The following is a 17614-nucleotide window of genomic DNA, read 5'->3' as shown; positions in this document are numbered from 1 at the left end:
TTTTTATTCAATTCATTCAATGTAAACGTGATGCAGGAAAGGTTTACCATCATCATCATCATCATCATCATCATCACCTCAGTTCTAATGCATTACACCTGCTCCTTTTGACGTTGCTTATTTACTATGATAATGATTTACATACCTAAGTGATAAATAGGAAAAGGTGGAACCTGAGCGAATATTTTGATGATGCAATGCATATTAATGATGTGTATTAGTTGTGTAGGTTATTCACTATCTTTTACTTGTTTCTTGTTTTTCATAGATGTTCTCCAAGAAAGCTGTAGACCACGTCCAGACTCATCTTGCCAAGAAACAAGTGCCACCCACACTTTTTCAGGTGAGTTGGATTTTATTTCCATTACCTATTGCATAATTGCCACATTCATCCATAGTAAACAGAGCATCAGTAGACAATGTATATACTGCTTTAAGAAACAACTTTTTTATGATATAAGCATATACATTGTATTTCAGTGCACAGCTCTTCTAAAGCTTATATACTTTTGTTCCACATACAACACTTGGCAAGAGAAAACTTCCCTGCATTCCTGCTTATGAGATATATATATATATATATATATATATATATATATATATATATATATATATATATACTGGTTCAGTATACTTATTTTTTAATTGCTTTTGCGATTGATGATGCTGAGTTCAAGCCCTGTCTAACCCTGTAGACCTCAATCTTCACAAGGCTAGTTCTGGTATCTCCATTGTGTGATCTGCACCTGGAGGGGCCTCCTGTCTTGAAAACACCTGATCATAGAGCCCCCATTCTTCATGCGCAGGCTCATGCAGTTTGAGGCTTGCCAGGCAAATGAGATAAGATGAAGGCAGCAGTAGGCATCATAATGTGACTCACATTGGTTTTCAATAGCCCTAACATCTCTCTTTTGAATGTGGATGTCATCACATGAGGTTGGGTAGACAGTAGTTAGGCCGACTTGAGTGCAGGGTCCAAAGGGTCATTATGCCTTTTCCCTCTACCTACCCTTCACCCATCTGGCATCTTTTCTCATAGTTCCAGCTTCTACCAGAGCTCATCTAGACAGACTCCAACCACACTCCCTTCCTCTCAGGGATAGAGAATGCCCCCCCCTTATACCATCACCATCAAGTGCCTGAGCTGTTTAAAAAGCTAGGGTTGCCTAAGTCATAGTCTCACCTTTATTGCTGCATGCTTCCAGTGAAGCTATTTGAATACACTCTTGAATCGTAATAGATACTTCTTATTTCACCTTAAGCTCTACATATCACATGAAGTTGTATTGCACCCATATTTGGAAAGATTTGTCTCAACTAGACATAAAATAATATATTGTGTGGTTAGTAGTATTAAATGTTTAATAAAGTGGATGTTGAAAGCTCGTTGCTGTTTTGCTGTTTTTTTTTTTCTTTTAATTGTATACTTATGTAAATACACACACACACACACACACACACACACACACACACACACACACACACACACACACACACACACACACACACATAAATAGAAAGCTGAGTAGACAGATATACATACATATTTCACTAGATGAAACAGAATATTTGTTGTATGTTCATTATGGTTTATTTATCAGTGTGGAGGCAATGTTGCAGTGTTGTGTGAAGATGATGCAAGATAAATAAAACAACCTTACTTATCCATTGATTCAGAAAAACATACATAATGAAGATCAGTGCTTAATCATTTTTTTACAGCCCAGAGATGAAGCAGAATCCTTTTGATATTAAGCAGATAGAAGGATTTCCCAACCACTGTCAGGAGTTATCTGCCAATGCTCCAAGCTCTGTCACATCTTCCTTTTGGAGTGGGGTGTTTATTAAACTATAAGCTGTGTGCAGGGTTTGTTTGCCAATTGCAACTTTTTTGTATTTGTTTGCATTTATTTTTAGTCCATTTTCAGTGCACCAACTATTAATGTGTAAGTTAACTTTATAGCTTCTATATATCCTAAATTTATGTAAGTATAACACCCATTTTGCAGTTGTTGGCACATTTGGTTAAACAGAGTTCCTGCCTTTTTTTTTTTTTTTTTGGAGATAAGAAAATTATATGCGAAATAGCAGAAGCCCCGGCACAGAACCCTGTGGTACCCCACTGGCTGTTTTTATGCTCTCTGAAGATGCATCTGGCACCTTAACAATGTGTGTTCTGTCCTTCAGCCAATTAACTATCCATCTAACTACACAGCATCAATTTAAGGTCCATTTAGCCTGTTGATAATGTTAGCATGAGGTATAGTATCAAATCCATTGGCAAGGTCAAGGTATGCTGTAATGGACAGCTTAACTACTGTCCACGACTTGCAGTACCTTCTCAAAAAATTTACCATATTAAGTGGGCAGGATCTAACCTTAACAAAGCCAAACTTCTGGAAGTTAAGTCACATGCAGTTTATCCATTTTGACTTATTCCAATGCGGCTCATCTGGCTGATGGATCTGTAATTACCAGGGTCCATGGTGGGGGCTGCCTTTATGCTAAAGAATTACAGATGCTGTTTGCTAAATCTTCAGGTTGAATAGCTGTAATTGCGAGTCTGCCAGTGTATGTTTGGTGCTGATCAACATACAACATGGTATGTTATCTTGTCCCATTGAGGATGTGCTTTCTGTTTTGGAAAGTACTTTTATCAATATGTGTTTGGGGTGTTAGGAGTTTTGAGGTCCTTAAGTATATGTCGAGTTTGTATAGATGTCTCTGGGGTGAAATTTGCAGCAATTCTTTTGGAAGTACATTTGTGATATACTGGATCACAGTAGGTAGTGCCATTTTGAATAATTTTGGGGAAATGTTGGGTGTTTTTCATAACTTCCTGACATAAGTAAAGAAGGATTTGTAATTCTCCTTAGTTTCCAATGACAGCTACGTTCATGGGAAGCCTTAGCTTTCCTGATGACATGTTTCAGTATGCTGGATAACCTTTTGATGCTGACCTTGGTTTGTGGGTCTTTTCTATGCATTCTAATGAGCTTTTGCGTCTTATTCTATTGTTTATTTAAGGCAAATGCCACTGCATCAAACCATTTCTCTTCATTCAGAATCCAATGTCTCACAAAGAGTCTTCACCAATGCCTGAACAGTTTTACTAGCATCTCCCAGCCATGTATAAAGTTTTGTGACACTCCTTACCTCCCACAGCTATACTTCTAGTGTAAATCTTATAATAACAATGTATATAATTATCATTTAACCTGTTTCATACCCCACCTGTTAACTACAATATTAACATTTTCTACCCACCCTAGTTCCTTCACTGTCCTCCATTTCTTTGAATTTCTAAAAACTAATGAAATGATGTATTATCTCTTTGAGAAACCCTCACAGCTCTTCAAATTCTCAATGTTCAACATCCACTAATGCGTCAGTATATGTTACATGTAATAGTTTGCCTTTATTTCATGTGAATGTAATATAATTAGAAAATGTATGTGTAATTGTCACTGTATATCATGCAATGTCTGTTTGCATATGTTTGTAATATGTTGAAGTTTTTCCTGGGCCTCCACTGAAAAGGGGTTGTTGACTAAGCCTAGTCAGACAAACATGATAAACAAAAGCAAAATAAATAAAATAAAATTGATTTATTTTTCTTCCCGTTAGGCTGGTAATGTTACAATAAGAAAAATATAGTTAATGCATCTGATTTAAACTGAATATAGCTTTGTCTAGAGTATTTGCATCTTTGGAGTCTAAATAAATAAATGAAATTATTGCTAGTTAAACAAAGTACATGAGCTTTGGATCCAGCATTAAGACTTGTTATACACTTAAAGGCATTACCATTGAGAAGATAATTTTTTTAAAAGATCTGGGAAAACATAACTTCTGAACATCATATAAATGCTTTTTACCAAGACGGCTTACCATTAGTTGGCTGTATAGACATAAATGTTGCACAAGTGCAGTGGTGTTCTTTTACCGTTATTGAGTACTTTGGTGAGATCCAAGTTGGACTATGCAACACAGTTTTGGAATCTCAGTAAATTTAGATACATTCAATTGCTGAGACATATAGAGAAGAAATTTACCCAGAGGGTACCAAGTTTACATCCTCTCTCATATTGGAGAGGATAAAGCCTCCAGATCTATTTGTACAGATATATAGATGCTCAGAGGCAATTTACTTCCACTTTATGTAGTAAGTAAGGATGTGTTCCTGTGAGAGGAGCTAGGACTAATAACTGTATCTTTTCATGGGTCCAGTTGATTTTTAACTTTGCCTGCTAAAAAGTCAGTTTCAACACATTTCTTTAAAGGAAGTGTTGTACCAATATAGAAACAGTTTCCAGTTCTTGTAAAATAACTTTTTAATGTTGAACATTTAAATCTAATCTAAATGAACATTTTGGGAATATAAAATATATTATGCATTTGGGCTGTTTTCAACTTCAGTCTATGCATGTAATCTATATTTGTTTACATATACATAGCAACACTGAAAACATCATCATCTATTATGGGTTAAAATCCACTGAAAAACAGTACTAGACAGTTTCAGCCCAGCAAATTTCCCTCTAAACATGGGAGCACATTCAGTGCGGTTCAGTAAATTACCTACACTAGCAGTGTTAATGAACATAACCAGTAGCTCGTCTTCACCTGATTGTTACAGGTAAATGCTGGGGAGTTTAGCAGACAGGTAGTGTTGGTCTGTGTGTGTGTGTGTGTGTGTGTGTGTGTGTGTGTGTGTGTGTGTGTGTGTGTGTGTGTGTGTGTGTTCCCATGTGAATGAGTATCTGCCTGGAAGATTGCAGGTGGGAGGTTAGTCAAGAGTTAGGTAGAGTAGGTGCATTTGTGTGTGTGTATGTAATGCATGTATAAATATGTGAATGGTGTGTGTGTGTGGGGGGGGGGCATTGTCATACCTTCATACTCTCCTAGAACTAATGAGTAAATCCTGTGACATTGTGGTGATGGGGGGCAGTTGACACTCATATCAGGGGATATTCTTTATTATATAGAGTTTCATCCAGTGGTCTTATGTGGTTAACAAAAAAAATCCTTGAGTTTTTACAGTTGTATGATACTGCAAATGACATATTGTTAACTGTCTTGAATTTTTTATGGCACATTGAATATCCAAAGAAGTGCTATCCAACAATGTTTCTCAGTTTGAAAAGCAATGAGAATTCAGATACCCTTTATCCAGTCCTAGATACTCTTATTTGAAAGGACAAACTGGAGCAATGGTGAAACTGTCAAGAAAGTTGTCGTTGTGTCTTTCGGCTTTTCCCGGTTAGGGGTTGCCACAGTGAAACTCTGGTCTGCAAATGATTGGCAGTAGATTTTTACATACTGGCTTGCCGGGCCTAACGCACAACCTTCAACTAAGGAACGCCCATTCATGCATGTCGCTACACAGAAGATGCTCTAACTGAGAATCGAACGGGCAATGTCTAACTGTGAGGCGACAACGCTACCGCAGCACCACCACCGCAGTATCCTAAAAAAATGTGAGTCCTCAGTTCATTGCTTATCCCTTCTTGAGTACAGAAACAATCTATTACAGTGTATAGGATTACAAGATTCTCACCTTTTCTAATGGGCAGCATCTGAAATCCAAATTACCCGTATTTTTTTTTTTCTCATTGCTAGTGCCAGATAGCAAACAATCTCTTGTTATGCTATTGCAAGAGAGAAAACAGAAACAGAAACTTTGTTCTGGCTAGTGTGTGAGAACTCATCTCGTCATGAGAAAAGCGAAATGAGTAAGAACGAGTTATGATTCTGCTGTGCATTTTTGAAATATATCACCAGTGCATGCTACTGTTTGTTCTTGATGTCAGATCCACTGAGATCCTACTACGTGCAAGGCCTGGACATGTAAGCTTTTCACAAAAATAATGGACGCTTATCTGAAGTACCATCATTCTTGGTTTTTATGAAGTCTCATTGTCTCGTGTAGATGCTGAAAGATTGTTGTGCCATTTAAATCTTTTTATAAAACGGGATGTGCTGCAAGATGAAGTAACTCATTTCTCTGATGTATGTGATGCTAATCACAATGAGATTAGCAACATCAAGACCTGCAGATATAAGAACATTGGAAGGCTTATCAAGAAAACACTCAGATATATTGGATGTACACTGTAACAGATTAAGTCTACCTTGGGCCCAGGCTGCTTTCAAACTATAGGCCCCCTGCACACCTTCCCAATTGTTTTAAATTATATTTCTTGTATAATGCAGCAACATTTGTTAGAGTATGTTTTAAATTTGCAGTTTTGAACAGCTTTTTTCTCCCAGAAAACAGTGAAACAAAATGTATGAACCAATAAAAACAGAAGTACCCATTTCAGAACATTTCAACGATAAAGGGCCACTCAAGCTGCTGTCATTATAATCCACCAATATCTGTACTCAGCTATTATGATCACTTTATTGATTGTGTATGTATCACATGGATGACTGCAATAAAGATGGCCACAGAAAATGATTCCAATTTGCCTTACAGAAATGCACACTAGTCCCAGAAAGACAGACTAATGATTATTTTAACTTTCATCTTTATCCAGAGACATCTCCTAACCCAGAAGTTTTTACATTGTTGACTGCATCTTTCTCAGATATCTGTGTCAAAACAATTAATTAAGGTAGTAATGACCAAAGTCACACATTTTAAATTTATTTCACACAAAGACACAGTAGCAAAAGTATTTCAACTTACTTCACATGCACAAACGTAATGCACATAATGGATGCTGAAGATCAGATGGTTTTGATCATCACTCCAAATAATGTAGACTATGACCTGACAAATATCAACCAATTTGAGGTTGCAAAGAAGGTACTGGAAATATATTACTAAGTATGACACAGATATGGATTTCATTTAAAACTTTTATTTCAAGATTTTACAGAAAAAAAGGTGACAGCCATCTCTTACATTAAAAAATAGACAACATGAAAAACAGTAAACGCCTCTTCTATTTATACTCACATTTAGGGAAAATGCATATGACAACCCGTTAAACTACAAAAGACATGCTGGAATTCATACACAAACAGTATGTAGTGATGTAGTGAAGTACTAATTAACAGGTATGTGACAGCTGCAGGAATTCAAAAGACAAATGTGCAATTTGCTTACAGCTTGTAACACCTACTGGACACTAGTGTCCCTTTTCAGGAGCAGCCTATGAGTACTGTCTGTTAAAGTAATTAAGTCAGAGTCGCACAGAAAATAAATGAAGGCTAAAGGAATCAAACCCTGTACTACTCGAAGCAGCTTTTTAAGAGTTCATAGCCTTACTCATCTGCACTATGTGACTCTTAGCAAGTCACTTAATCAGACAGTGCTCACTAATTGGGTGATTTCACACACACACACACACACACACACACACACACACACACACACACACACACACACACAGTAATGCAGCTGCACATTTCAGTGACAAAAAGTGCATGTGTTGTACTCAGCAGTAGATTCTTAATGGTCTCAAACAAGCTCATTAGTAATTCATGCTTTCTTCCAATGTGCACAGCTTCAGAAATTGGTTATGGATCCCTGTACTTGCAAATCAGCATTTAAGGTGGCCGTGGTGGTACTTCATGTGTAGATCTGCTGTTATTGAATCTAGTGTGTAGGGAGGTGGAACCTGTGAACCTTGTACTTCCTCTTTCCCTACTACTTATCTGTATATCAGAAAGAGACACTTTCTATTTTTGTTGTGCAGTTCATGCAAAGGTCACCCAGACTCTGCCACAACTTCCTGTGAGGGAAAGGTTAGCACAGCTTCCTGTAAGGGAAAGGTTAGTTTGCTTTTCCTTTCTTGTATTTCATATTACTTTATTGCATTTTTCTAGTTTGTATACTGTGATTTGATTTGATTTATACTGCGGTGGTGGTGCTGCAGTAGCGTTGTCACCTCACAGTAAGAAGTTGTCCTGTTCGACTCTCAGCTAGAGCGTCTTTTGTGTGGAGACATGCGTAAATGGGCGTACCTTCATTGAAGGTTGTGCGTCAGGGCCGGCAACTCGGCACATAAAAATCTACTGCCAATCATTAGCAGACCAGAGTTCCGCTGTGTCGACCCCTAACCGGGAAAAGCCGAAAGACACAACAACATACTGTGATTTGATTTATTTACACTGTGTTTTACTTGTATTCTGCTTTTCATTGCATATTAAAACTTGGAAACAAACCACAGCTGTGTCTCTTGTGAGTCACACAGACATTTTTAGTTTTTTTTCACCACCTCAACCTTGTTGGTGTTGCTGTGTTCTTAAACACAACTGTCTTTCTAGTTGCCTGCCCCTTATATCAATTTGACCAAATATCTCCTTCCCTTTCCCCTTTTACTGGCTGTTGTGAGTAAACATAAAATTATCATTTTGTGAAATCACTCCCTTTGACTATTTAAATTTATTTGCCATCCCAGTGTATTCCATAGAATCAGACTATAAAAGTGCCCACCCCCTTTCAATCTATCTTGCTCTTTTAAAATTAGTGGCTGTCCACTTATACAGCTAAAGCTTAAGTTACCCACTTTTTCACTTCTAACTGCTTAGTGCATACTGCAGTGCTTGAGATATTAACCCATTTTTTTCATCCTACCTTTAAACATCTATTGCAAGACCACCAGTTATTGGAGAGGCCACATTCTGCCTCTCAGTAGTTCTCTTGGGACTAGTGCTTCTATTTTCTCCTGATGAGAGAAGGAGCACAGGGACATTAATTCCTGGAGACTGCTGATCACCAGAAAACCTAATTGCTAAAGAGGTGACAGCTTGGAATTTGTGCTTATATTCTACTCCTGGTGAGAGAAGGAGCAGAGTGCATTGATTCCTAACTGTTTCCGGTTGGGCAGTGAGTGTCTGTGCTTGACATCCCTGATTGGTCTGGTTGCTATTCAAGACATCTATCATAAAAAGCCTACAACAAGCATATAGAGAGCCTTGCATCATCTGGGACAAGACTGTGGACCACCAGACTGTGGCCTGCTTCTCATCATGGGATTGGTGTTAATGATTTGCTTCTGGTGAGATAAGAAGCAAAGGAGTATTGTATCCCAGCAGAGTGAAGCTGTGCTGAGACCAGCATCAGTAGTAGCCAGGCAGTAGCCATTCAAGCGACTCCCCTCTTTTCATCATTCTTGACAAGCTAATTCTTTGTTCTCAGTAAGTACTGCTTGATTTGTCTTTAACTTCAGAATATCTGCCTGAATACTTCATCCTTAAATTTTCAGGATCTACATATTAGTTTCCACTCAAGTGTTTGCCAGTGTCCTGCACATACACAGACAGCTTAAGTGACGTTTTCCTGTAAAAGCACAGTTGAAATTTCTCTGATACCTAGTTGCACACAGGACAACTAGTTTGCAGTGACAAGCACTGTCCTCAGAGTTGCAAACCGGATACTCCTGACCTTACCTTATATTATCACTTTAACTGTCTAATCAATAAAAAGGGTCTGTTGCCATGGATATGAACTTTCCCACTATCTCTCTTACCAGCTTGGTGGAAATGGGCATCCTGATGCAGTGTAGAAATTGCCTCAAGTTTACTGACAGCCAGTTAATTCTCAAACAAACTGATATGGTAAGGTAGAGATGTATTTACACAATGTCACTGGAGGCAAAGCTCTCACATAAAAGTACTCCTAATGTCAATAAGGTTGTCAGTAGTACACATGCTGCACCCATCACACACAGTTCAAAGCAGACCCACATATGCTGAGTCACTTAAATGTAACCTTCCTAAACCCAAAATACTTCCTAGATGACAAATACCTTTAGCAGCCCCAAATCCACTCTTTCAAAACAACACCCACATCAACACATAGAGCCACATCTCATGGAGCCTCTACTTCTAAGCCCATAAGACAAGCCACCACACAATCCAATTTTCTGGTCATTGGAGATTCCATCGTGAGACACACTGATGTCCCTCTCACCATGCTGAGTAAGGAGAAAATCATGGTCAGTTGCTTATCAGGGGCTAGGATCCACCACATTACGCAAGAACTCAGGTCATTGGACCACAAGTGCCAGTATGACTCAGTCATAGTTCATATGGGAATAAATGACCTGAGACATACCTCCCTAGACTATATGAAGAGAAATATGTGTCTCAGCCTAGTGTGGAGCAGCATTTTACCTTCTCCAAGGATGATGTCACAATATTAACAAAAGATGACTGACTTTAATAATTGGCTTTGTTTCTGGTGTCATTCTAAGAGGGTGCAATATCTGTCAGCATGGAAGGAGATGATCAACAGACTATGCTGCTTTGCCAGGGATGGTCTGCACCTCTAGGCTTTCAAATATTAGCTAAAACATTGTCTTCCCCCATAGTGCCTTTTTTAAGCAATGTCAAACTGAAAGTACTTCTGACATAGCAAATCAAAACCAAGAAAATCTAAAGGTATTACAGCTCAATGCTAGGAGTCTAAACAAAAAAACTCCACTCTGCAGAAGCTCTCTTCACCCTAGAGAATGCTGATGTCTGTGTGGTCACTGAGACGTGGTTTAAAGCCACAGAGAGCAGGCCAATGGTGCAAGGTTATAACGCGTTCCACATATTTAAACCAGCAACTACACAGGCAGGGACTAAAGGTGGAGGTATCTCAATTTACATCAAAAATAAATATACCTCAAGGCTGGTCAACCAGGACTGGGCACTTAGGCTACTCCAAGTTCACATCACAATAGGCAAAATCCAGTACCACTTCCATACCATGTATGTAAAATTATTGGAAACACTCACCATCCAACCCAATATCATATTCATGGGTGACTTTAATTACCCCCCTTATTAACTGGGAATCCTATATGACACCTAACCTACAGGCACAGAGATTCCTGGGTTTTGTAAACCCAAACTCCCTGAACCAGATTACTATAAATACACCATCCAGGGGTGCAACCATGCTGGATGTGGTCCTGACTAATATTGGAGAGTGCTGCATGCCCCATACTGCATTGTCTTCCCTGGTAAGGTCAGACCTCAAAAATGGTCTCCTTGGAAGTAAAAATGAAACCTGCACACCCAGCTAAACCTGGAATATTCAGGAATTACTTTAAGGCTAACTTCCTGCTATTAAATGATAACCAGGTATAATTTCAAGCCCCCATAAACCCTGAGAACACTGCTGCCCATGTAGAACTGTTCACATAAACCTTGTGCAGGCATGTTAATAGTTGCATAGAGACAGCTATACCCACCAGGAAGAAGTACAGACCTAACTCAAAAAACAAGCCACCTTGCTGGAATCATAAAATCAATAGGCTGTATAACACAAGGATGAAAATCATGGCAAAAATTAGGAGGTGCAACATCCAGCAGGATAAAAGCACTGTCATCAAACTAAACAAACAGCTCAGACGACAAATAAAGTCTACCAAAGCCAATTTTGAGTTAAATTTGGCCTCCCAGTCAAGGACAACCACAAGGCAGTCTTTAGCTATGTCCGCATCCTCAAAGGCAATATACAATTATGTGCAGAGCTCATTGTAAATGTAACCACTTATACTCAGCCAGAAGCTGTAGCAAACCTACTGGCCAATAAATTCAGCTCCAGCTTTAAGCCACTCTCCCCCTCAATCTTCCCTCAGGAAATACCATCAAATATAACTCCCCCTGCTGTCATTAGGGAACAGCTCCTTAATGCTCTCTCTAAAGCCAAGAACACTGCATCAGTGGGCCCAGAATATGTAAGAAAATAAGGTCAGGACAGTGATAAAGCTGAAACTGTAGCCAGGTGCACAAATCCAATAAATACAACTCCAGACAAACGCCAGATACTTTAATAAAACAACAAAGCTTTCGGATTACAAATCCTTCATCAGTGTTAGCATACCTATACTGAATTCTAAAAACTTAAATAGTCAATTAAATAGTCACATGATAACAGCCAGCCTATAAACACAAAAATAATTACAATAATCATTTAATTACTTTAAAATTGTTTCTACATATAAAAATATATATTAAATGTATATATTAAAATTCATAAAACCATTCCTCATCTTTTTCTTTCTGCTTTTTAACTAATATTGGTTTAATAGTCAGTGCATTATTTAGTCCTGGTTTCATATCGGCTCTCAATCTAATTATCCAGGTATATTCTCTATTCTCTAGAACATTGTTTAGGTCCCCATCCCTAATCTGCTTATGTACTATGTCTATTACTCTGAATTTAAAGCTATGGGCACTTCCATTTTCCATTACATGCTTACTTAAGGCATTATTTTCCATACTCCTATGTATATTTGACTTATGCTCTATAATACGATCTTTACGTTTCCTGCTGCTTTCACCAACATAAAAACATGAGCACACTGTACACGTTGCCAGATAGACAATATTTTCTGTATTACATGTTGCCGTACATTTAAATACAAAATTTTCTTTAGTTATTGGATGAATAAATGAAGTAGAGTCATTTTTAAAAATATCATCACAACAAGTACAATTTATACAGGGGTAGATACCCATTTTAAAACTATTTTGCCTTCCATTGTTCTGTTTTGGAAAGTCTTTATAGCATAGTTTGAGTTTCAGATTTTGAGCATTTCTATATGCAAAGAAAGGCCTATTTTCCAATATCTGGCATATTTCAGGCATAGCCATCAAAATGCCCCAATTCTTTTCTATTACCTTCTTCACCTGCTCAGTTCTTAAATTATAAGTTGTTAAGTATCTTACTACTTCTGCTGTATGTATATTCATTGTTGCGCTTTGCTCCCTAATATTAAATGCCACCATATTATACGTTTTCTAGCTTCTAAAGTTTCTTTTATATACTGGTTGACCATTCTATATGGGTAACCCCTTTCTAAAAATTCAATAGCCATGTCATTTAATTGTTTGTCACATACCCCATCATCAGTATTCAGCCTACTCACCCTTAACATTTGGGATTTTACTAGAGTATATTCACCTAATAACTAAAGAAAATTTTGTATTTAAATGTACGGCAACATGTAATACAGAAAATAATGTCTATCTGACAACCTGTACAGTGTGCTCATGTTTTTATGTTGGTAAAAGCAGCAGGAAACGTAAAGATCGTATTATAGAGCATAAGTCAAATATACGTAGGAGAATGGAAAATAATGCCTTAAGTAAGCATGTAATGGAAAATGGAAGTGCCCATAGCTTTAAATTTAGAGTAATAGACATAGTACTTAAGCAGATTAGGGGTGGGGACCTAAACAATGTTCTAGAGAACAGAGAATATACCTGGATAATTAGGCTGAGAGCTGATATGAAACCAGGACTAAATAATGCACTGACTATTAAACCAATATTAGTTAAAAAGCAGAAAGAAATAAGATGAGGAATGGTTTTATGAATTTTAATATATACATTTAATATATATTTTTATATGTAGAAACAATTTTAAAGTAATTAAATGATTATTGTAATTATTTTTGTGTTTATAGGCTGGCTGTTATCATGTGACTGTTTAATTGACTATTTAAGGTTTTAGAATTCAGTATAGGTATTCTAACACTGATGAAGGATTTGTAATCCTAAAGCTTTGTTGTTTTATTAAAGTATCTGGCGTTTCTCTGGAGTTGTATTTATTGGCCCAGAAAATATCCCAGGATGCCTTCTGAATAGCATGAAACATGACCCATCAGGCACTCTGGAACTGCTATTTACCTATAGCCTCCAAACTGGTTTTGTGCCTCATGAATGGAAAACAGCAACATTCATCCCTATGCACAAAGGTGGACCATCTACATACTCTGGAAACTACAGACCTATAAGTATCACTAATCTTATATGTAAAGCCATGGAAAGAATTATCATGGAAATGATCAACAGCAGTATAGTAAACCTCCAGACCCTGGACTCAGCCCAGTTTGGTTTCTTCAAGGGCAGGTCATGCGTATTCAACCTGGAGGACTTCTTTGAAAATGTCACCAAAGCAATGGTTGAGGGCAAAATGGTTCATACTGCATACCTTGACCTGGCCAAGACATTTGACACAATACCCCACTCGGGCATTGTTGACAAATTCAAGAGGGTAGGTACAAACCCGTATGTTACCTTGTGGATAGCCAACTGGCTCACAGACAGGACCTAAGAAGTTAGAATTGGGGAGTCCACCTCTACAAAGAGGCCAGTCACAAGTGGAGTCCTTCAGCGATCAGTCCTTGGACCATTCTTTTTTGGCATTTACTTCTCTGAAATTAAAGCCAATGTCACTGGTCTCTGGCTAACTAAGTTGGCAGATGATTGGAAATTAGGAGCTATCATTGAATCCCACATTGAAACAAATGTTCTCCAGGAAGAGCTGACACAGACAGACAACTGGTGTCAGAGCCATGGACTAAAACTAAATGCCAAGAAATGCTTAATAGCAGCCTTTAGGAAGTCATCCACCCCTGTTAACTATCATATTGACAACATACACTTAAAGATGACTCAGTAGTCAGGGACTTAGGGACACACATAGACAGTAATCTAGCCTTTGAACATCACTTCTGCAGTTCTAAGAAAATCATTCTATATTGCACAACTTATAAACAAAGGTATGGCATCTAAGTCCAAAGAATTTGGGTTCCACTGTATTCAGCATTCATCAAACCTATTATTGAGTACAATTCCCCATTTGGTATGTACCTAACCAAGCTTATCTAAAAATTTAAATGTTCGCAGAGGCTCCTCACTGAAAGAATACAGGGCATAAGTAAAATGTCCTCTGCAGACTGCGTCAAGGCCCTATCTCTGTATTTTGTCTTCTACAGGCTTCTGAGGGGAGACCTAGGCCTGGCATACAGAGCATTGTCAGACCTCACTCTGATGGACCTCCTGCATTTCCACAAAACAAACAGCACCAGAATTACACACTCTAAAGACTTAAACCTTGCCTGTGGTATAAATAGGACCTGCTGGAGAGGCAGGTATGCATCCCAGACTACCCCATCTCTGGAACAGGCTGCCCATCCATGTGAAGCAGAGTACCTCCCTACCCAAATTCAAGTGCAGCTTGGACAATTGGATGGGTAAGAGAAAATTCATTCCTGGTTTGGCACCTATGTCTCTAATGAACACAGACAACCTGTAAATGTTTCATCTCCCAGGCTCCTGCTTGTAAATGTTTCATCTCTCAATCCTTTGTTTAAACTTATCAAGGGTATCTGAACTTGTCAGAGATTTGTAATGCATGGCTAGGCTTAAAAAGTCCCTTGTGGTCATTAGCCTAGTAAGCACCGATGAACCTATGAATTAAAATTAACTAGTTTTATTTGTTGGCCATAGGCCCAGTGAAGCTGTGGTACCTGGGAGGCTGATCAATTTACCCTTATTGTAATCCTCCACTGGCTGTGCATAATTGAAATATATAGTTTTGTTTCTGCATTTCTTTTCTGCACATTAGTCACACTTATATAGTACAAAGACTGACTACATTATTTTATAAATTCTGTATGTAAATTATAAATGGATTGTGTGTGTGTGTGTGTGTGTGTGTGTGTGTGTGTGTGTGTGTGTGTGTGTGTGTGTGTGTGTGTGTGTGTATGTGTGTGTCTTCTTTAAAATAAAAAAAAAGTAATGTTTTTTCCTGGTTAGGGGTCACCACAGCAGAACTCTGGTCTGCTAATGATTGGCAGTGGATTTTTACAGTGCCGAGTTTCACCCCGACGCCCAACCTTCAAGGAAGGCACACCCATTCATGCACACACCTACCTGCATGTCTTTAAATGTCACTCGACCGTGGGTAGGACATGCAAACTCCACACAGAAGGCACTCCAGCTGAGAATCAAACAGGAGAACCTCTTGCTGTGAGGCAACATCGCTAACCGCTGCACCACCGCGGCCTTATCTTCTTTAAAATAATGAGAGTGTCAAATATATCTGTTATATCTGACATGGCTCACATGATTATAGAGTGCATACTGGTCTTAAGTAATCTGTTACTTTATACAATTTATATACTTGAAACCTATCTACATCTATGACAGTTATAGTATGGAATTAGTAACACTCTATCTACATGAACCAATTTTAATTACATAGGTATGTGCTGTAACAGATGACGCCTTAGTCATTTTGCAAATACAGTACAGTTTTTCTTTCCTAAAATGACACTGCATATGTCTTTGTTGCTGTATCATTAACAAACCAGTGGTTCATTGGATTATACGTCTGTACTACACAATTATTCCAGTCAGCTATTAGGATTCTTGCCTTGCTTCCTATTTCATGTATATTTAATTAACAAGTGAGCCAAACACTCAAGCTAGTCACTACCTCATACTTGTACAAAATGTACAGCTATCTCTGAATAATACACTCGTCATTATTGCTGTGTTTGCTGTTGTATATAATAATGTAGTGGTACATATTCTGAACTAAAGCAACAGAAACATCTGTGTTTATTGCTTTGCTTCTAGTTGTTTACCTTCAAGTCTTTGCTTATATAGTTGCTTTGCTTATTGAATCTGATGCTGTTTTATGAACAATGTATCATTTGTTGGATTTATTGTTTTTATGAACAATGTATCATTTGTTGTATATATTGTTTTTATGAACAATGTATCATTTGTTGTATATATTGTTTTTATGAACAATGTATCATTTATTGTATATATTGTTTTTATGAACAATGTATCATTTGCTGTATATATTGTTTGTTTTGTATAATGTTTACCTGTGTGCCTTTACTTGGTTTGCCTGTGCAATGATCAGTCATTTTTCATGTTTGTGGTCATTATGGTATTGTACATTCACAGTCTTATCAACAAATAATAAACAAAATAAACAAACAAAAAATAAGTAAATAATAATAAAGTCAGTCACTGACCAGAACAAATGGTGTTCATTTGTTACCAAGATGTTTATACCTTTCTATCGCATTCCTTCCCCCTTTCTATGTGTCAGAAATACTATAATCAACTTAAACGTGTTTTGGAACAAGCATTGTTTTGGAGAGAGTGGTTAATTATTTGCTGATTTTCTCATTGTGTATAGGCAGTCTTGAACTGACTTACTATGACAAGTGATGACATATAGTTAAAATTATTAGGTTATGTAAATTAGTGCTGGGAATATGTACCAAGTTATACACATATATTTTGGTTTGTTGCTCAAGTATGTGAGATAACTCCATTACACAATTATGACCAAGGCTTCACATTTTAATGGTTTGTTCATTTTTATACAGATTTGCAAATTGGGACTTATAGGGTTGGCTTTATTGGTAAAAATCTACGCATAAAGACTCAGAAGTCATGTAAGTGAGGGGACATTTGCATATATCCCATGTGCCTTCACTACAGGAGATTAAAGGTATTATACAGTGAGGTCTCTAGATTGGTCTTAGGTTCATAGGGCAAAACTATGCAATCAGTCTTCAGACTATTACATGCCTAGCCAGTAACCAAAGCTGGTAGTCACTATGTAATTTCGAAATATTGAAATCCTGAATTTCAGTATTTTGAAATTACATAGCCGAAGACACCAAACACCGAAACCCTTAAACCGTGAAATTCAAAATCCCAATGGTACACTACAGATACAGCACACACAAACACATACGCACAGCTTCCCCCCCAACTGAAATATAATATCCTACACTACAGATAAGCAGATAAGCCCTGCACCCCCCAACTCAAATATAATATC

The 17614-nt window shown here is 37.7% G+C and overlaps 1 protein-coding gene across 1 annotated transcript in view; it reads left to right on the top strand.

Moving 5' to 3' along the window:
- Positions 1–17614, top strand: part of GRK3 (G protein-coupled receptor kinase 3) — a 2112642-nt gene that overhangs the window by 1293694 nt on the left and 801334 nt on the right. Inside the window, exon 5 of the mRNA XM_044068485.1 lies at positions 269–343. Within this exon, the coding sequence (XP_043924420.1) occupies positions 269–343 (75 nt within the window). The remainder of the gene's footprint in view (positions 1–268; positions 344–17614) is intronic.

The sequence above is a fragment of the Protopterus annectens genome, chromosome 4.part0 (assembly GCF_019279795.1).
Source record: "Protopterus annectens isolate FY-2018-M chromosome 4.part0, PAN1.0, whole genome shotgun sequence".
In the NCBI taxonomy this organism is placed as follows: domain Eukaryota; kingdom Metazoa; phylum Chordata; order Ceratodontiformes; family Protopteridae; genus Protopterus; species Protopterus annectens.
Note: the sequence above shows the minus strand (reverse complement) of the source record. Positions and strands in the feature narration are given on the sequence as shown.